Here is a 21,983-nt window from a genome sequence, read left to right on the forward strand (position 1 = left end):
GCGAAGAGAAACAAAAGTCAAATTTCCTTTTAAATTTTCTTTTTAGATAACAGCATTCGATGATTATGCCTTTTTATCATTAAAACTCGTTGCGTGTCGTATTTTTGTGTTTTTTAACGGTCTCTTTTAGGGGTCAAAATTTGCTTAAGCCACGCCTAGATTGATCTCCTTTAGGGGTTAAATTCAAAATTTCCGACGAGCATCCCCGTCTGTTTCATATGGGAGTCCCCCCCCCCCTCCCCCCCGGGCCCGAGCCCTGTACCTACAATCTTATAATTAAACGGTTATCAATAACAAAATTTAAATGTTTTCGTAGTCTTGTGATAAATTCAGTATTTCATCTACTTTGCAAATGACCGCGTCTCTTCTCACTTCGGACATTTTGCTTGGTACTTTGTACTTTATTCCTGCTAATTCAAAACGAGGAAAGCATTGTGCTAACTCGTCCATCAATGTCGACAATCTTGCAACGTTGAAACATCCTGTCAACGGATTTTTGAGAAGGTTCCAAATATGAGTGTAATTTCTCGCTCTTCTCGGTAAACTTGAGGAAGACAAAATGTCCTTCTCCAGAATTTCACCAATTTTGCAAATCGATAAGTCCCTTTGCATAGCGTCTACGTCAGTTGGAAATTCGTAGGGATGGAAATCATCTCCAAGCTTACATTTATAGAGTTCATCAACTGTTTCCTCCAGCTTCCGCGGCCTCAGTACGTCGGTCAGTGGTTGTCGTAACTTCTGCCAAAGTCGTTTAAAGGATGCTGATTTAAAATTTGGCTCCATTCCCTCAATATGTTTTTCAAGTGCTCTTTCAATATCATCTTTAATGTCACCACGACGAATAACAAAGGCGTTTCCTTTACGAAATGGCGATAACCTTGGAGCGACCATTGTCTTTGTGTCTCTTTTTTCAACAAATGAATTCAAAAAAGCACCGTATTGTTTCTCTTCATCCGTTTTCCAGTTTTCCTGTGTGTAATACAAAACAGAGCGCTTTATAAATATACCCCGCTCTATAAAAAAAGACCTAAAGTACTGTTCGTTGCGAAGCAAGCTCAAAACTCGATAATTCGGTTTCAAATTTGATATGCAAGAATGCTATGTACGGTTCACTGCTCAGTCAAAGCATAAAATTGGGCCTCTTGTGATGCGTAACTTGCAGCCACATGATCGTGTCATTGTTGACGGCTGGTTGCTGTTTACCAAGCTAATAGGGCTTGACATTTTTCAGCTGATATACATTGATGACATACTTTTGTTAAATTGCAAAGAAATTCAGTTTCTTTATTACATGTATACGAGATCGACTAAATATTGTGAATAAAAAAGTTTTTTCCTATGCCTTCGAGAGGAGTCACACTTCACATGATGTTCAGCTACGCCAAGTAGGCGCTTACCTCCATCATCGTGAAATATGAATGGTTCGATGTAACCACCGTCTGTCCTTAAAGGCGTTCAGTGTAAGATTTCAGGCATTACTCCGCTCCAGCCAATTACAACCCATCACCCATTTAGCTCCTTAATTAACTTACCTCCTTCGGTCCCGTCTCGGATTTCTCTTGTTTCAAGAAGATGGAATCTCGAACAGAAGGAAAGTTTCCTTCACTTATATTAATCAAAAGCAACTTCAAAATAATGAACACCATAAGAAAATTCGATCTGCCGGGAATGAACCCATTCATTTTATCATGTCCAACACTTGGTATTCGATTTGCCTAGCCACCGCTTCACAACAATTCACACACCCTGGTTGGACTTACTGACAAAAAGAAGTGGGCTACCCGGCCTATCGCCTGAATGTAGGACCGGCGGCTTACATGGTCAAACTACTGCTCAAGTACGCGACCGTGAAAGCATAACTCTACCTGTTTTATTAATTGCCGCGGAACTGATCCGTTATACCATGTAACATTTTCATTCAGTCTATAAGCCCGCTGGCTGCTCAGAACTCATCATTAGGCTCACATCGATTTTACTTTGCCTATTTAATTGCTTAGGCACTTGTTCGACTGAATCACTTTGTTGAGGGCTGTACGTTCATCAGCTCCATCCCAATTTTTCAGAGCCACAAAGAAAAATAAGATTTGATAATCCACTATCTTAAAACACAATTTCGATTTTGGAGACGAAACCGTTTTAAAGAGGGCATAAATCTATTTTTCCCCACGAAAAACGAGATCATTATCACGGACCCACAAAACGCTTTCAATTTTCAATTTTTTTGTTGACAGATAAGTGTGTTTTTGTTTTACTTTTACGGTGGGCTACATATTCACTTGATTATAATTATAATGACTTTTTTTGTTTTTTGATTGATTTGCTTGATGGGTCCACTTGCCGACCACAAGCACCGATTATTGGTGATTTCAATTCAACTCAGTGGTGAATTCAAGGGCAGAAAGGATACTTTGGTTAATTAGTTAGTCGATGTCATTGGAGACAAACTTTTGACGAAACGAATAGTTTAGGTTAGGTGCTAAACAATGGGGTTTTGCTGACAAGAACGACAATGGAACGATATTATGGGGCAGCATGAACTGCTCATTGAAGCGTGTTACTTTAAGGATGCACTTAGCCCGTGTAGCAGGCGGTTTGGTGTGTTTTTTGATACAGTGATCGAGCGAAAGCTCGACAAAAAAAAAAAAAAGGCGAGGGGGGTAGGATTATGGGGAGCGAGAGAGGGTCGTTCGTATAAAAAAAATCACTATTTGACAAACAAAATTACGGACAGTGAATAATGCTGGAAGTAGTGCGATTGCAGGAAGCAGTTAAAATGCCTGGAAAAGTTTTGACTTGACCATGTCACTGCTCGATGTAGTTCTGACTAGTCCAAGCCTACAAATCTCCCTATTCATCGTAAAGTCTTCAACAGCCTTCAGTTTGATCTTGGAGGGTCGCGACCTCAAATTCCATCTAGATTAGTCAGATTTTTCCGAGTTCACACATTGGCTGTATATTTTAGAATTGACGTTCTTGTCGCAGAAGCTGCATCAGGGAGCCGTTTTTGAAAAGTACCGCTGACCGGGTAGCTCAGTTGGTTCAGCATCGGGCTACCGTGCGGGAGGTTGCGGTATCAAAAACTCCGAGGGCCGGACCAACACTCAGGGTCGTGTAATCCGGGCGGAATTCATAGGCAACAGAATCCCATAACCGAAAAGTGTCGGCCTTGGCTAATAACTTTACTGTTTTATGTAAAGTCAGAATACAAATCCGGCCAAATAATGACCAATCAGGTTGTTGAGAGGCGAATAACGCTATCAACCATCCGGATAAATCACTATCCAAAGGATAAAGGCTAGCAAAACCAATTGAGTTAATCACTGGATAGTGATTTCTGTATCCAGTAGATAGCGCTATCCACCCTTCAAAGAAATGGAGCCAGATTGGGCCTGATGACCGCAATGACGCTAATTGGTCTGCAACCAAGTAACCGCACGGGGGATTGCTAGCGGTTAATTAATGCAAAAACATGGATCGTGGATCGTGCAAGGAACACAATTCCGTCCAGTGGATAGCGCTATTCACCCTTCAAACAACTGGAACCAGATTGGGCCTGATGACCGCAATGACTCTAATTGGTCTGCAACCAAGTAACCGCACGAGTGGTTACTAGTGGTTAATTAATGCAAAAACATGGATCGTGCAAGGAACACAATCCCGCCACGTCTTTCCTGTAAAAATCAAGTAGTAGCAGTCCTAAAAAAAGAGAATGCTGACTGTAAGATCTACGACGCGGTCATCAACGAGAACGCCACGATACAGCAATATCATTGGTTAAAAGAGGAAAAATAATCGTGCTTCACGTGTCGCACCCATATTTGGGTTTCATATTTGTGCAGTATTCTGCGCAACAACGACGCGAATTTGGTAGTAGCCGAAACGCGGGGCTGGGGCCGAGGTCGGGGTTTCTTTTTTTTTTTTTTTTTCAAATTGTTGTCTTTATTCTCCTGTATTGTTATTTTCGAATGTTCGGCATCCTTCCTTCATTTATGGCGGAAAGAAGTCAAAAAATAAGAACATACAGAAGCTACGAAAGGGACATCAGATAATAGGAAGTTTAAGCAAACATTTCGCATGCCAGGACAGCAGTGTCTCCCAAATTTTAAAATTAATCATCTCTAATGGCGAAAAGATTCTTAGCAATGTCAAGGTGGTGGAAAACAGCTCACTTCCGGTTGCCGTCCGCGGCTCAAAAACGTTGCGTTCTTAAACTCCCTAATTTAATGACTGATGTATGCAGACGTCGTCAAAACCTTAAAACTGGTCATTTCAAGTTGTTGATTTGACGAGAACGGGAAAGAAATGTACAAAAATGCGTGCCGCACGTGCAGCAAGATCATGTTCAATTTTTTAATCAATAATATAACTGCCTTTTGGTTGTCGTTTCTCATGGGGAGCTTAAGCACGCGCGTTTTTGAGACGCGGACGGCAACCGGAAGTGAGCGGTTTTCCCTTTTCACTTTTTAAAACTTCTCTTCACACAACCCTTCACACAACCACATTTACATTGCTAAGTATCTTTTCTCTATTAGTGTTGATTAGTGTCAAAATCTTGGAGACATCACTGTCCTGGCAGGCGAAATGTTCTATCCGGTTACCTTCCGCGTCTCTAAGTATCTTTTCTCCATTAGAGATGATCAGTATTGAAAATCTGGAAGACACCATCGCCTTAAATGTCGTCATAATCTCGTGATAAATTCAGTATTTCATCTACTTCGAACATTTTGCTTCGCGCCTTGTACTTAGTTCCTGCCAATTCAAAACGAGGAAAACACTTCGCTAACTCGTCCATCGATGTCAATAATTTTGCAACATTGAAGCGCATCCTGGCCTGTCAACGGATAACGGATTCTTGAAAGGGTTCCGATGGGTGTAATTTCTCCCTCTTCGCGGTAAACTTTAGGAAGACTCAGTGTCCTTCTCCAGAATTCCACCAATTTTGCAAATCGGTAAGTTCCTTTGCATAGCGGACCCTTTACTCTAACTTTCGACAAAAGCATCATTCGATTGGACATGGCCGAATGAGAGAAATTAGGACTTCTATTAACTATAGTTATAATGTGATTGAAGTATATCGATTGGCTGTTCCTCTCAATAATAATAATAATAATAATAATAATAATAATAATAATAATAATAATAATAATGTAACTGCTCGCTTGAACACAGAGTTCATTAAAGTCGAATTGGCGAAAACAAAATTATTACTAGTAATAAACGGCTTGGAAACAACTATTTTTGATTAATATTTTTAAAAACAACGGGGTTGACATGAAGTTTATTCCTTCCCGGTGTCAATAAAAAGGTAATGAATCTACCATTTTCCACATATGTACCACTTAAGACAACGCTGCTCCTGTCAATTTGTCACGCAATGAAATAGCCAATTAAGAACGCTCATCTTAGGATATAAACCAATCATATTGCGAGAATGTTACAGACATGCTTGCTCTTTCTTTCGGTCATGATTTTGGTCACGCCCTGAAATAAAAACTTTCGTTGGCGTTGAATATTGTGGTAAGAACAAATCGAGGGTGGTTCAGCGTTGTCTGTACTCTTATCGACAACGATATTCGTAATCACAGTGGTCAAAATTTGTTGTGGACTCACTCGGCCGCGCCCGTTTTAAACGTCGCATTTCACATGTACCAAATCTAATGCAAATGAGCGAAAACAATAGATTTTTCATAAAATAACTGATTTTATGGGCGAAAAAGAAATTGTTAAATCGAGGGTATTTATAGTCTTAGATCAGCCATTTCAGTGCGGGATTAAATTTTAAGCAATGCGTTTCCTGCTTCAGTTTGTTTCAGTTGGCAGTCGTGACTTTGCAGTTCTTACTCGCGGCATGCATTGGTTCGATACCCGTTTTCGTGGTTTTTGTTTTCTTTCGAGTGTCGGGAATATAAAATACCTTTTCAGGTTTTCTGCTTTATTTGACCACTGACCAACAAATTTTGACCACTGTGATTACGAATATCGTTGTCGATAAGAGTACAGACAACGCTGAACCACGCTTTACGTTTTTTTTAAATCTTATACATAACAATAGTAAATTCTTATACGGTTGTCAAAACTGGAAAGTTCATGTGGCTTTTATTCAACGGTCACATTTCAAAGGATTCACTATGGTTTGCCGAAAGCTGCCGAATCGTTTGATTTCGGAGGATTCAGAGACCAGGTCTTCTGTATGGACTGCCTGTATATAGACCGACCCGAGCCCCCCCCCCCCTCCCACTCCCATATGAAACAGACGGGGATGCTCGTCGTCTCGCTTAGGGGTGTAAATTTTGGATTTTGGTCTCGCTTAGGGTGTTCCGGGCAAAGCGCCAATATTTTATGCCACCAAGGTCTCGTTTAGGTTCCGCGAAGTAACACAGAATTACGCGAAGAGAAACAAAAGTCAAATTTCCTTTTAAATTTTCTTTTTAGATAACAGCATTCGATGATTATGCCTTTTTATCATTAAAACTCGTTGCGTGTCGTATTTTTGTGTTTTTTAACGGTCTCTTTTAGGGGTCAAAATTTGCTTAAGCCACGCCTAGATTGATCTCCTTTAGGGGTTAAATTCAAAATTTCCGACGAGCATCCCCGTCTGTTTCATATGGGAGTCCCCCCCCCCTCCCCCCCGGGCCCGAGCCCTGTACCTACAATCTTATAATTAAACGGTTATCAATAACAAAATTTAAATGTTTTCGTAGTCTTGTGATAAATTCAGTATTTCATCTACTTTGCAAATGACCGCGTCTCTTCTCACTTCGGACATTTTGCTTGGTACTTTGTACTTTATTCCTGCTAATTCAAAACGAGGAAAGCATTGTGCTAACTCGTCCATCAATGTCGACAATCTTGCAACGTTGAAACATCCTGTCAACGGATTTTTGAGAAGGTTCCAAATATGAGTGTAATTTCTCGCTCTTCTCGGTAAACTTGAGGAAGACAAAATGTCCTTCTCCAGAATTTCACCAATTTTGCAAATCGATAAGTCCCTTTGCATAGCGTCTACGTCAGTTGGAAATTCGTAGGGATGGAAATCATCTCCAAGCTTACATTTATAGAGTTCATCAACTGTTTCCTCCAGCTTCCGCGGCCTCAGTACGTCGGTCAGTGGTTGTCGTAACTTCTGCCAAAGTCGTTTAAAGGATGCTGATTTAAAATTTGGCTCCATTCCCTCAATATGTTTTTCAAGTGCTCTTTCAATATCATCTTTAATGTCACCACGACGAATAACAAAGGCGTTTCCTTTACGAAATGGCGATAACCTTGGAGCGACCATTGTCTTTGTGTCTCTTTTTTCAACAAATGAATTCAAAAAAGCACCGTATTGTTTCTCTTCATCCGTTTTCCAGTTTTCCTGTGTGTAATACAAAACAGAGCGCTTTATAAATATACCCCGCTCTATAAAAAAAGACCTAAAGTACTGTTCGTTGCGAAGCAAGCTCAAAACTCGATAATTCGGTTTCAAATTTGATATGCAAGAATGCTATGTACGGTTCACTGCTCAGTCAAAGCATAAAATTGGGCCTCTTGTGATGCGTAACTTGCAGCCACATGATCGTGTCATTGTTGACGGCTGGTTGCTGTTTACCAAGCTAATAGGGCTTGACATTTTTCAGCTGATATACATTGATGACATACTTTTGTTAAATTGCAAAGAAATTCAGTTTCTTTATTACATGTATACGAGATCGACTAAATATTGTGAATAAAAAAGTTTTTTCCTATGCCTTCGAGAGGAGTCACACTTCACATGATGTTCAGCTACGCCAAGTAGGCGCTTACCTCCATCATCGTGAAATATGAATGGTTCGATGTAACCACCGTCTGTCCTTAAAGGCGTTCAGTGTAAGATTTCAGGCATTACTCCGCTCCAGCCAATTACAACCCATCACCCATTTAGCTCCTTAATTAACTTACCTCCTTCGGTCCCGTCTCGGATTTCTCTTGTTTCAAGAAGATGGAATCTCGAACAGAAGGAAAGTTTCCTTCACTTATATTAATCAAAAGCAACTTCAAAATAATGAACACCATAAGAAAATTCGATCTGCCGGGAATGAACCCATTCATTTTATCATGTCCAACACTTGGTATTCGATTTGCCTAGCCACCGCTTCACAACAATTCACACACCCTGGTTGGACTTACTGACAAAAAGAAGTGGGCTACCCGGCCTATCGCCTGAATGTAGGACCGGCGGCTTACATGGTCAAACTACTGCTCAAGTACGCGACCGTGAAAGCATAACTCTACCTGTTTTATTAATTGCCGCGGAACTGATCCGTTATACCATGTAACATTTTCATTCAGTCTATAAGCCCGCTGGCTGCTCAGAACTCATCATTAGGCTCACATCGATTTTACTTTGCCTATTTAATTGCTTAGGCACTTGTTCGACTGAATCACTTTGTTGAGGGCTGTACGTTCATCAGCTCCATCCCAATTTTTCAGAGCCACAAAGAAAAATAAGATTTGATAATCCACTATCTTAAAACACAATTTCGATTTTGGAGACGAAACCGTTTTAAAGAGGGCATAAATCTATTTTTCCCCACGAAAAACGAGATCATTATCACGGACCCACAAAACGCTTTCAATTTTCAATTTTTTTGTTGACAGATAAGTGTGTTTTTGTTTTACTTTTACGGTGGGCTACATATTCACTTGATTATAATTATAATGACTTTTTTTGTTTTTTGATTGATTTGCTTGATGGGTCCACTTGCCGACCACAAGCACCGATTATTGGTGATTTCAATTCAACTCAGTGGTGAATTCAAGGGCAGAAAGGATACTTTGGTTAATTAGTTAGTCGATGTCATTGGAGACAAACTTTTGACGAAACGAATAGTTTAGGTTAGGTGCTAAACAATGGGGTTTTGCTGACAAGAACGACAATGGAACGATATTATGGGGCAGCATGAACTGCTCATTGAAGCGTGTTACTTTAAGGATGCACTTAGCCCGTGTAGCAGGCGGTTTGGTGTGTTTTTTGATACAGTGATCGAGCGAAAGCTCGACAAAAAAAAAAAAAAGGCGAGGGGGGTAGGATTATGGGGAGCGAGAGAGGGTCGTTCGTATAAAAAAAATCACTATTTGACAAACAAAATTACGGACAGTGAATAATGCTGGAAGTAGTGCGATTGCAGGAAGCAGTTAAAATGCCTGGAAAAGTTTTGACTTGACCATGTCACTGCTCGATGTAGTTCTGACTAGTCCAAGCCTACAAATCTCCCTATTCATCGTAAAGTCTTCAACAGCCTTCAGTTTGATCTTGGAGGGTCGCGACCTCAAATTCCATCTAGATTAGTCAGATTTTTCCGAGTTCACACATTGGCTGTATATTTTAGAATTGACGTTCTTGTCGCAGAAGCTGCATCAGGGAGCCGTTTTTGAAAAGTACCGCTGACCGGGTAGCTCAGTTGGTTCAGCATCGGGCTACCGTGCGGGAGGTTGCGGTATCAAAAACTCCGAGGGCCGGACCAACACTCAGGGTCGTGTAATCCGGGCGGAATTCATAGGCAACAGAATCCCATAACCGAAAAGTGTCGGCCTTGGCTAATAACTTTACTGTTTTATGTAAAGTCAGAATACAAATCCGGCCAAATAATGACCAATCAGGTTGTTGAGAGGCGAATAACGCTATCAACCATCCGGATAAATCACTATCCAAAGGATAAAGGCTAGCAAAACCAATTGAGTTAATCACTGGATAGTGATTTCTGTATCCAGTAGATAGCGCTATCCACCCTTCAAAGAAATGGAGCCAGATTGGGCCTGATGACCGCAATGACGCTAATTGGTCTGCAACCAAGTAACCGCACGGGGGATTGCTAGCGGTTAATTAATGCAAAAACATGGATCGTGGATCGTGCAAGGAACACAATTCCGTCCAGTGGATAGCGCTATTCACCCTTCAAACAACTGGAACCAGATTGGGCCTGATGACCGCAATGACTCTAATTGGTCTGCAACCAAGTAACCGCACGAGTGGTTACTAGTGGTTAATTAATGCAAAAACATGGATCGTGCAAGGAACACAATCCCGCCACGTCTTTCCTGTAAAAATCAAGTAGTAGCAGTCCTAAAAAAAGAGAATGCTGACTGTAAGATCTACGACGCGGTCATCAACGAGAACGCCACGATACAGCAATATCATTGGTTAAAAGAGGAAAAATAATCGTGCTTCACGTGTCGCACCCATATTTGGGTTTCATATTTGTGCAGTATTCTGCGCAACAACGACGCGAATTTGGTAGTAGCCGAAACGCGGGGCTGGGGCCGAGGTCGGGGTGTCTTTTTTTTTTTTTTTTCAAATTGTTGTCTTTATTCTCCTGTATTGTTATTTTCGAATGTTCGGCATCCTTCCTTCATTTATGGCGGAAAGAAGTCAAAAAAATAAGAACATACAGAAGCTACGAAAGGGACATCAGATAATAGGAAGTTTAAGCAAACATTTCGCATGCCAGGACAGCAGTGTCTCCCAAATTTTAAAATTAATCATCTCTAATGGCGAAAAGATTCTTAGCAATGTCAAGGTGGTGGAAAACAGCTCACTTCCGGTTGCCGTCCGCGGCTCAAAAACGTTGCGTTCTTAAACTCCCTAATTTAATGACTGATGTATGCAGACGTCGTCAAAACCTTAAAACTGGTCATTTCAAGTTGTTGATTTGACGAGAACGGGAAAGAAATGTACAAAAATGCGTGCCGCACGTGCAGCAAGATCATGTTCAATTTTTTAATCAATAATATAACTGCCTTTTGGTTGTCGTTTCTCATGGGGAGCTTAAGCACGCGCGTTTTTGAGACGCGGACGGCAACCGGAAGTGAGCGGTTTTCCCTTTTCACTTTTTAAAACTTCTCTTCACACAACCCTTCACACAACCACATTTACATTGCTAAGTATCTTTTCTCTATTAGTGTTGATTAGTGTCAAAATCTTGGAGACATCACTGTCCTGGCAGGCGAAATGTTCTATCCGGTTACCTTCCGCGTCTCTAAGTATCTTTTCTCCATTAGAGATGATCAGTATTGAAAATCTGGAAGACACCATCGCCTTGGCAAGCGAAATGTTCTCTTCCGGTTGCCGTCCGCGTCTCAAAAACGAGCATGCTTATTAAGCATATAACAACGAACCATTTATTTTCTATTTTTACTTTAAAACCGTTCGTACCCCACCAGTTAAAGGATAGTTCGCCTGTATTTTACAACCTGAACAAGACAGAATAATTGCAAAATACTTTTAATGGCATGAGTCTTATTTTAGAGTAACGTTTGGCGTAGCCGTCGTCTTTGCTTAAATTCCCTAAACCCTCAGCTACACGAGCGATTTTTTGCTCGCGCTGGTGATGCGATGTTTTTCAAATTTGAATTTGAATGAAAATCACACGTGTAGCCACCCTTAAACTGGCAACGCGACGGGTGAAAAAATCGCAAGAAAAAAGTCGCCAGAGTTGAAACTTTCGCGACAAAATCGCACGAATAGTTGCCCGTGTAGCCACCCTACAACTTTTTTGCCTGCGTTTGCGACGCGACTATTAAAGAGTATTTAGCCAATGAAATTAGAAGGAAAAATGTTTGTTCATTTGTCGCCCAAATTTGTGACAAGTGTAGGCACCCTTGCGCGCAGGCGACGCGACAAAATTTGAAAAACATCGCATCACCAACGCGAGCAAAAAATCGCCTGTGTAGCCGCGGCTTTAGGGAATTTAAGCAAAGATGACGGCTGCGGCAAACGTTACTCCAAAATATAACGTAATGCCATCAAAAGTATTTTGCAATTATGTTGTCTTGTTCAGGTTGTAAAATACGGGCGAACTATCCTTTAACTAAAGTAGAATAGAAAATAAATGGTTCGTCGTTGTTATATGCTCACGTTTTCGTCAAAACCTAAAATTTGGTGATTTCACGTTGTCGTTTTGTGGAGTACGGCAAATGCACGGAAATTTGTGCTGCACGATTATTTTTTCTTTTTCAACCAATCATATTCTTGCTTTTTGACGTTGGCGTTGCCGTAGCCGTCGTCTTTGCTTAAATTCCATATTAAACTCCCCAATACCGAAAAGTGATTTTGTTGCGATTACATGATGAATTTTAGCCCAAGCGCAAAACACAAAACACAATTGTGCGCATGCTCACGTTCCTTTTTCAGCCCGGGCTGAAATTTCATTTCGATTACATGGATTTTTTGCGTATTTTTCATCCCGTTTGGCCGGGCGGAAAATCGTAGCCCGGTTTCTGAAACCGATCTAGGATTTTCAGCCCGGGCTGAAACCTTCTCCATGTAATTGCCACTTTCATTTCAAGAGGATTTCTTTCAGAACCCGGGCTGAAATTGGCTAAAATTCTCCATGTAATCAGGCCCTAAGAGGTGAATTACCACCTATCTAACGACCACCTTTGTTTTATAATATTTTATTTTAATGTTTAATTTTTGAGAAAACCTCTTGCTCGCGTTTAAAAGCGCATAATTGGAATTGGCGGGTCACTATTTGTTCCCGTTTAGTTTCAGTTTATGTAACACACTACAAATTGTCCATCGTGTTGCTTTTGTTTGAAAAACAAGCCTAATTATTTTCTCAAAATGCACGCCTACCCTCAATGTTTATTTCATATTCCAATAACCGTAACTAAGATCTATTTTTCTCCATAGTTCTATAAAGAGGAATATACCTCCGTATTGGGTGGCCCGTCCTTAGGCGGGATGCCTTTTGCGGCTTTATTATTCCGGCAGCATTAGTCCACTTCTGTCTTTAGTATGGCCCGAGGCCGTTCTCAAGGCATCGGCTAACATGCCAAGAATGACATTGACTGACGTTTGCAAAACTTGAGCGGAAGTCGTCTTCAGAGTCAAATAATGACTTCCGCTTAGGTTGTCGAAACGTCAGTCAATGTCACCCAAAACAGCCCTTAACAGGACTACACTCAATAACAATAATAATAACAATAACATTATTTAAATACCGCGCAAATTCAACTATGCAGCTTTCAAATGTGCCTTACAATAAAAGAACAATATATTACCAGTACATCAAATATAACACACGAATGAATAATTGTCTAGTCGATGAATTACAATACTACATGTATATCAGAAAAAGCTTTGTTAAAAAGATGAGTCTCCAAATTACGTTTAAAAACTTTAAAATCGGAAGTTCATCTAAGATCTAACGGAAGATTATTCCACAGTTTTAGTGCGGCGGCTACAAGGCTAGCATTGCCGTTGGTCTTATTAATGTCAGCATTCATTGTTAAGTTGTTGTCGAACCAGGTTTTAAGGTTACGGACTGTATTGACCAGTTTGACATCGACCTCGCCAACTTTGATTCTTTCAATTGAGGTCTTTGCCAGCTATTTATGCGTTCCAATGAGTAAAATTACCTCAGTCTTGTCGTCATTGAGCATTAATTTGTCTTCAAGCATCCATTGCCTAATGTCACAGTTCTCAACAGCCGAGATAGCATCTGCCTGATTGCTGCTGACGGCAGGGCTGAAAGATAACATCCGCGTACACGTGAGCTGTTGTTAGGTGGAACTTTAGAATCTCAAACAGCTTACTCGAATAGATTATAAACAGTAGTGGATCTAAGCATGTTTCCTGCGGAATTCCGCACTGCAGGTAGAATTTTCGCGAAAGGGTTCCGTTGATTGAAATTTGTTGTGATCTTAAAATACGATTGCAGAAGTAGATCGTGGTAAACGGTGTTAAATGCCGCACTGAGGTCAAGCCCCAGGGGGGGGGGGGGGGACTCCCATACGGAACAGACGGGGATGCTCGTCGGACATTTTGAATTTAACCCCTAAAGGAGACCATCTGGGCGTGGCTCAAGCTTTTTGTGACCCCTAAAGGAGGCCAATCTGGGCGTGGCTTAAGCAAATTTTGACCCCTAAAAACAAGTTAAAAAGAAAATTTGACTTCTGTTTCTCTTCGCGTAATTCTGTGTTTCTTCGCGGAACCCTAAACGAGATCTTGGCGGCTTAAAATATTGGCGCTTTGCCCGGAACACCCAAAGCGAGACCAAAATACACCCACCAAATTACACCCGTAAGCGAGACGACGAGCATCCCCGTCTGTTTCATATGGGAGTTCCCCACCCCCCCTCCCACCCCCCAAGGATTGTCACATGTCCATTGTTCATATTGAGAAGCAAATAATTTTTTACCTTCAAAAGTGCAGTTTCAGTGGAATGATATTTACAATATGCTGACTGTAACGATGGAAAGAGACCGTTAATAATCATCATTTGTGATCGATGATTTGTTTGGCTACTGCCTTCTCAGTAAGTTTCGAAACAAATTGCAGGTTGGTAATCGGTCGAAATTTAATTAGGTCTTCGAAATCTTATGGTCCAAGTCAGGCTTCTTTAACAATGAGCGAACTAGTGCGTTTTTCCAACTCTTGGCGAAGACTCCTGAATGTAATGAAAGGTTGACCATGTTTGTGATTATAGGCAACAAGGTGTCAACACAAGCAGGCAGAAGCAAAAACGGTATGGGGTCTAGTGGACAACAGTTTTTATTAGAAGAAGCAATGAGATTATCATTTATGTCGTCATCGGACAAACAGTCAGACTGAGATAGGATGGTTTGGTGCCAGAATAACGTTTGGTAGGCATAGGAGAAGGCATAAAACTTGAGGGGCAATGGGTGTCGCGTTTACTCCTGATGGTTGAGGTTTTATGAACAAAGTATTCACCCATTTCATGTGCCAGTGCAGATGCATTATGGTGAGGCGGTAGCAATGTATCAAGCCAGTAAGTGCAATTGCAGAAGCGACCACCAAGGACAGCGTCGATCGCATGCGGGCCTTCAGTAAGTTTTCCACCACATAACTGAAGGCTGGACAATCAGCAAAGAACGTACCCGCTGAAATTCTTTCATTCAGGACCATCAAAGACGAATTGTCATTCTGTGTCGGGGTTGTGTACAGAGGCGATTGCACCGTGGTCCCAGCTACATTGAGAAAGACACTGACTTCAAAATTTACATCAAGCACGCATGGGTAATGACTTAACCCGTCGACCAGCTCGAACATCTCTTTGGTGGCCTGGAATGATATCCAACTGAACAGTTCATTGCTTCATGTGACATCTGGAACTCTTTTCAGAAAAAAAAACAACGTAAAAGAAATTCCCTACTGAGTCATCCAATTCCTAACAGACCTTGGTCAAAAGTTTGGTGTCACATTTTTGAGTGAAACAATAGACACTATTTAGTCTTTGTTGAATATTATGGTGATTGGATTTGACCAAATGAAAAACCAAACCGCAGCCGAAACATTAGCTCTGACGCAAAAGCATTTGCAGGATGGAGAATTCCTGATGAGATTGTAGCAAAACTGTGGTAAGCCGAATTTCGACTCTGCCTAGTTCTCACACTTCTGCCAACGGAAGAAGATTAAGCAGGGGCACCCAACGAATCTGTTCCTCACATTATCTGTTCCCCAGAGGAATCTTGCTGGCTGGCAAAAATACAGGTGTTTCGATTAGCTGGCTGGGAAATTTTGTTATTGATAGATGTTTTGCCTGGGAATTACTGACTTTTTCTAGCATTTCAACCCGAGCTGGCTGTAGAAACTCTGAAGACTGAGAACGACTAAAAAAAAAAAAAAAAAAAAACCCCTTCCCTCTCCCACAGAGTAGTCACAAACATACGATACGACGGCTGGTCGGAGTGATTGCGCTTGCGGAAAAAAAACTTGTTCAGTCCCGGTTTTGTCGCTTTTTTTCGGTCGTTTTGGATCGAGGGATTTGAAAGCGCGCGGAATTACTGGCTGGGAAATAAATTTGATCAGCTGGCTGGGAAACCAACCAATGTTATCTAGCTGGCTGGGAAATTTCTTGTGTGTCTTGCTGGGAAAAAGGAACAGATAATGTTTTCCCAGCAACACTGAAAAACACCTGAAAATGCCTTAATAACATTTATTTTCATTAACTGGGGTATAATAATACATTTTACAACAAATTGGTCGTTGGGTGCCCCTGATTAAGCATATAAAGTCTTCACCTCCTCATCACCGAAGCAATAGGAAATCTGAATCGGCGGTGAAGATTATTTGAAGCGTAACTTGACCAGCGCAATACACGAACGGTTGGCATAACAACATCTCCCGCGCAACGATCATTCCTCGACCATCTCACAAGGACAAAAAAATTTGTTCGAACGTCATCCCGGAAATTAGCGAACAAGTCTTAAAAGAAAAAAGGAAGAAAACCAAGCCAGAAATCTGAAGCTTATTATCTCTAGTAGTACTGCTGGCTATCTGAATTTACTTAAAGCCTAGCGACTGGTAAGAATTAAGCCCCAAGGACTGTACTACCAAAAGGACAGAAATGGAGGAAAGGAAGTGTCATCCATTGAGCGATGTTAAAGTAGATGCCAAAGTGCTTCGAAGAAACCATATACATCGGAAGCCAGTAGTCAGCCCGCAAAACGCCATCTGATGCACAGAAGCCTAGTTCCTGTTCAAAAGAGAACAAAACTCAGTTCCGCAAAACAGACATCAAAGCTGCCAAAACAGCGAAAACAGGCACTGCTGCTCACTGCCAAACGAACAAGTGCACGTGCACGGGTGCACGCTACGCTTCGTAGACTCGTTGAACGTAAAATTGTAAATTTTACTGGGGGAAAAGTGTTAGAGCATTGAACCCCACTGTGATGCAATGCCTCCGAAACGGAGATTATTATGGGTTGTGTTGTGAGATTCAGACAATAAATGTTGTGTTGTCTTCGAGTTGCTTGTATTGCAGTGTAATCTCTTAACAGTTGCACTATAAAGTAAACTGCAACTATGAATTCGAAGGGAACACTAGTTACCGCATTCGAAATGAGATATGTAAACTAAAAGCATGGATGTGAAGGCACAAAAGTAAGCGTCCCGTGAAGAAGACTTTCTTTAAAAAAGACAAAAGATAGTTGTTGTGGAATCCAACGGCAAATTAGGCGACAATGGAGACGAAAGATGCAGGAGCGAAATTTGCGTAAGAAAAAGGCGAAGAAGGCACAACAATCACATTATTGACATAGCAAAAATTTCTCTTCGTTCACAGCTTTTCCGACTTTAATGTCAATATTTTTCTTCCCCCTTGAAACGTGTAGTACACATTCCGAGAGAGGAAGGTCTTTGCCAGACAAGATTATTACAATAAATATCTTTATTTACGCTTTCATTAATTATGCAAAGCATTTTTTTTGTCTTTTGTCATAGAGCCGCCTTCAAGGTGCGGCCAACTTCTGGCTACTACACAATTTCAAGATTGGAAAGGATGCATGCGATATCTGTCACAAATCGGCATCATAAGTGGGCCTCCAAGGCAAATTTCTCGAATGCTTAGTAATTAGGATTAAGAATTTAGAAAGGAATCCACTTCAAGGTGTGTTTTAATCTGCTAGAATACAAAGTGGGAGTTAAGGGAAGGAAGGAAAAGCACTTTATTTAAGTGTCTAGTCGTTCTAGCGCTGGAGCACATTCAAGTCAAGTCAAGTTCGTGTGGTAGCAATTATCTTAAACAAGGCTTGTTGAATTCCATTAGTCTCACAGTATTCCATTTAGTCTCATTCCACTGAAAAGGGTAACGAACGCGACATCAGTTTGGGCCCGAGGTAGGGCTTTTTAGATACGTCCTGCTAGTTTATGTTCTGAGTGATATTGAATACCCAAAGAAAGCTAAGATCACGTTCACTTGCATCTCTTTTGCGGCTCATTGATTTTTTAAAACAATCTATTGCAAAATAGAGTTCAGTATCTGATTTTGGAATATTTGAAATAGTTTTCAAAATAAACGAAAAGGTGCGCTGTATCTCCCGCTGGAATTATCGATTACGTTTGATACAGAAAAAAAGGTCGTGAGACATGGAGGGAATATTGTCTGCAAGCAACGCAGCATGTTCACCCCGTGAGTTTAAAGTTAAGCTCAAAAATTACAAATTTATGGAGGACAAAGAAAAATCGTTTTTTTTGGCAACTTACCCAACGCAAATGCAAAAGTCTTCTGCACTTCTTCAATGAGAGAAAAAAAGTAGTTTGAACGTTAAATTAGCTTAAATTGTTTCACGACGCCACTTGGGTGACTGAAATATCTTTTCGGGATCAAAGGACCAAAACGAACTTTTTCAAGTCATCTCTCAATAACTATGCAATATTGCGGCAAACGAAGTAGCTGGCGTTATTCAAAACATATCCTTGTTGACAGAATACATTTTAAAAATCATTTCTTTGAATTAAAACATTTCGAGTTTTTTTTGCCACTAAAATGTTCCGAATGGAAGGAGACACGCGTGGATGAAACAGCACAACATCTTCAACTTTGCCTTCCCCTGTCGAGCTTTTCATGTCCAAAACTAACGTACTGCCTCATAAATACAAAAGAATTACTCGAGATTTTACAGAAGTTTGTTTGCCTTTTTCTGGGTATAATCTTCATGCAATATTCTTCGTAAACAAGGGAAATGGTTAACTCATCCAAAAGAGTTCCTTCTTTTATTATAATTTAAATGGATGACATACTTGGTGATCAAGTTACATCGCCTCTGTGGCTAATTTCGTCTCGTCATGTTGCGCGAATCTGACCTGTTCCTCTGATATTGTTAGTCCCCATCAATTATTTACTATAAAACTCGGTGTCTACAAAACCAGCCCTTGCAATACATCAACCGCGATCTGACCTTTCCTGATTACCGAGAACCCACACATAATCAAAGCGAACATGAACGGTATTGAATGACTCTACAAGGGGCAATTTCTGACAGCATAGTTAAATAAGCAGTCACCGAAACTGACTCCTGGCAAATGAACATGCCAGGAATGTTAAATGGAGATCAGTTGACAGAGCACAAAAGCATGTCCTAATGAGCGAAATTAAATGTGTTTAACCCGGCGAGTTTTTTTTAGCAAAAAGGTTAAAAGCGAGAAAATTGCCAGAACATTAAAATGATCCGTGCTGTCAAAAACAATCTCTTCAATCTCTTGTTAATAGAGACAGCCTTTTTATAGGTCATAAGTACATGGATAAACGCTACTTTAAAATCCTTTTGATTTCGTTCCAATGATGAGAAATTGTCTTAGCTTGTAAACCAATAAACACAAGTGTTTGAAACGTGCCTGCTTCAATCTTCCCAGAAATAACTTGGTTTCATCGACGACTTTCCATCTTTTCTTATTTCTTTATCTTCTTTTTATAACCCGTTAACAATCTTTTTAATTCCGGCTCCAGCTCTGATTAGGTACGAGGCACAATCAAAGTGTCCTCCCCTAACAGCAAAGTCCAGCGCTGTGCAGCCTTGCGAATCTACCAGTTCTACCTCTGCGCCACTTTCTAGCAATATCTGGACGCATTCATAGCTTCCCTCAGCTGAAGCGTAATGCAGAGCTGTCAACCCAGAAGCGCTCTGATGATTGATATCGACTTCGTCCTTTGCCATGATTTTACGCAGTTCGCCAACGTCGTTCTCCGCCACAGCTGCAAACAAGACAACTTCAGGAGCGAAAGAAACGCTCCGTGCTCGCTTCATTCCGCCAACCACTGGAGTTTCAGTGACTGATATTGCCTTGCTATGCGGTAGCCTTTTTGACTGCATCCTTGCTATTTCCTTGCAGTCGGGTAAAGAAGAAGCTCTTCTTAGTCCCCCAAGTTCGGTTTCATTCTGCGCCTTGTTTATTTTGTATGTCTGGCTCGCTGCAGAAAATTTCCTTTGCTTTTCGCGGCCATACTTATCGTCTTTTTTCCTTTCCAAGGAAGTCGCGAAACCGCAAAATGATTGCCGGCGATGTGCATTCATTGCTTGAGCCAACAAGAGACAGACTGAGAATCAAGAAGAGTACCAAAAAACGATGCGCTTTCGATAGCCCTTAAAGACGTTCTGGTGTTCAAAGTTTCTTGATGACAGAAACTCTTGGGCACTGCATGAACCAGAAGCTTTGAAAGTTACGATGTGTTGTAAATGGCCGGCGAATGCAGCTATAAACAGTCATCGCATCGTCTGGTAAACATCTAGTCGACAGCGTTAAAGAAATCGTCTATTGGCTTCCGGCATCCGCATACATTCAATCAAATTTGACAGCATTTGTTATGGGTATCACAGTGGTATTTGCTCTGACCTTTGAATGTCAGACGCTTTTTTGGGGGGCATTTTTGTCACCTACACGTGGTTCCTTATATTTGCTGCAAAAATCTCTCTCTTGCATTTATCTTCCAATGAATAAGCTCTCTCGAACAAATAGCTGAGAAGATAAAACATTCTTTGGCATGAGTCACATAGCGAACACGACGAACATTTTTGCACGAAAACAATTAGAAAACGATTTTAAGTATATTCGTCCCAGCGAAAAGACTGATAGAGAAATATGAAAACATCTACCGTTTTACGATAGTAATAAATGACGTACTCGTTGTGCCTTCTCGTTTTCCAACATTACTATCCGATTACTTTGCAATTCAAGAACAATGTAACTCAATGCTGGCATAGATTTATTTACCTGGAGGAACCAGCGCACATGAAAGGCTTTCAGCTAAAAAATTGAAGACCTAGCGAGCACAAGGAGACTGTTATAGTTTTACTCGAAGTGCGAAAGGCGGCAAATAATTTTACCCGAGGAGTCTTCTGATTCTTCGCGGAAGTCTTTCTGATTAATATTCTTCGAGAGCTTATCCACATCGCGAGAAAAATTTGCCATGGTGTCTCGACTCATGAAGAGAATGGGAATGAGCTCGTCACAAAGCAAAGTTTCATACCCGAATTGGTTCAATGAAATTAATCAAGTAATAATTCAGTTATTTTACTTGGGCGGATCATTGATCAGAACCGTATCTTAGAAAATGGATTTTATTACCTGATATAAAATGAGAGACCTGTTGCTTGAGTTTTCTTAGACAATAGGAATCAGCGAATAACTTAATAATCCTGATTTCAGACACCAGAGAGCAAGTGTGCCAAGATAGTCGCCTCCATTATTTACTCATTATTTCATCACTTGGCTTTTCGTGTTTGCTATCTTAATGTACTTAAAAACGATCATAAAACTCCAATGAAGTACGATAAAGTTAAACTCATCATGTTCCTTTTTTCTTTCTCGTACTTTCTATATTTCCAATTCCCTAATGGCAACATGGTGGCATGGAATGGTTCTTTCTTTCCGTAGTGACGCAAGTATCTCAGGAAAATCCCAGTGCTTCCGGGAATGGAAAAAATAAGGCCCGATTTGTTTCGTTCGGTTATTTAAAAGCTGCTTTGTGTTCTTTAGCCGAAAATAGTAGGCCTGTGATATCTTTGTTACGGTGTTTGGACCAAACCATGTCTATGTACATGTGGTATAGTATGTATTGAATCGTGCATCGTCGTGGGGATCCATGGGACTTTCGGCTTAAAACTTATTATTCTACGTAATCTTTTCCGCCAACATATCTGCAAGATAATGCCCTTCACAATGGTATTAAATCGAACGCAAACTCGATGTTTTTGCTGGCTGACCTCGCACAAGACGCCATCTAATGCCAACTAAGGAAAATAAGACCCTAAACTGAACACTGCTGCCGCATTGCCGCAGTGAACAATGGAGAGATACCTTGTTCTTTAATCCATGAGGCAAAACAAAAAAACATGTATTATGACTCGTCTCAACTCAATTTAACCTTAAGGCGACTAAGGCACCACGGCAATGCGGCAACAGTCATTCTTTGACTCATCTCAATGTAACTTTTAATAAGTTGACTGCGGCACTGCGGCAGCAGTGCTTTTCATTTCGTGTGGCATTTCTCAATTAACTTTAATCTTAGGTCGACTAAAGCGTGGCGGCACTACAGCACCAGCCATTTTACTCAACTCAATTTAACGCGACTAAGGCACCGCGGCACTTCGGCACCAGCCATTCTACGCAATTTACTCCATCCATCGCGAACCGCGCGAAACAAACTTTCGTTCACTTCGGCACCGCGGATCGCGTCGCAAACACAACGCTTTTTTTTTGTCGGAGCTAATTTATTATGAAATTG

At 40.9% G+C, this 21,983-nt stretch overlaps 3 protein-coding genes across 4 annotated transcripts; all 3 read right to left on the reverse strand.

Moving 5' to 3' along the window:
• Positions 1 to 261: 261 nt before the first annotated feature.
• On the reverse strand, positions 262 to 1,813 carry LOC138016870 (uncharacterized). The gene is made up of 2 exons (XM_068864039.1): positions 1,533 to 1,813; positions 262 to 969 (listed from the first exon to the last, which is right to left on the reverse strand). The coding sequence occupies exons 1-2, from the start codon at positions 1,680 to 1,682 to the stop codon at positions 301 to 303; spliced, it is 819 nt and encodes a 272-aa protein (XP_068720140.1). The 5' UTR covers positions 1,683 to 1,813; the 3' UTR covers positions 262 to 300.
• Positions 1,814 to 6,646: 4,833 nt separating this feature from the next.
• Positions 6,647 to 18,104, reverse strand: LOC138015395 (uncharacterized). 2 transcript variants are annotated; one of them, XM_068862421.1, is made up of 3 exons: positions 17,966 to 18,104; positions 13,378 to 13,486; positions 6,647 to 7,354 (listed from the first exon to the last, which is right to left on the reverse strand). In XM_068862421.1, the coding sequence occupies exons 2-3, from the start codon at positions 13,417 to 13,419 to the stop codon at positions 6,686 to 6,688; spliced, it is 711 nt and encodes a 236-aa protein (XP_068718522.1). In that variant the 5' UTR covers positions 13,420 to 13,486; positions 17,966 to 18,104; the 3' UTR covers positions 6,647 to 6,685. The 2 variants fall into 2 exon arrangements, with proteins under 2 accessions (XP_068718522.1, XP_068718521.1); XM_068862420.1 differs by lacking the exons at positions 13,378 to 13,486; positions 17,966 to 18,104 and adding an exon at positions 7,918 to 8,198.
• Positions 18,105 to 18,473: 369 nt separating this feature from the next.
• LOC138015396 (protein phosphatase 1 regulatory subunit 16A-like) lies at positions 18,474 to 20,172 on the reverse strand. Its single transcript, XM_068862422.1, has one exon. The coding sequence runs from the start codon at positions 19,771 to 19,773 to the stop codon at positions 19,171 to 19,173; it is 603 nt and encodes a 200-aa protein (XP_068718523.1). The 5' UTR covers positions 19,774 to 20,172; the 3' UTR covers positions 18,474 to 19,170.
• Between the last annotated feature and the right edge of the window lie 1,811 nt (positions 20,173 to 21,983).

The sequence above is a fragment of the Montipora capricornis genome, chromosome 9 (assembly GCF_036669925.1).
Source record: "Montipora capricornis isolate CH-2021 chromosome 9, ASM3666992v2, whole genome shotgun sequence".
In the NCBI taxonomy this organism is placed as follows: domain Eukaryota; kingdom Metazoa; phylum Cnidaria; class Anthozoa; order Scleractinia; family Acroporidae; genus Montipora; species Montipora capricornis.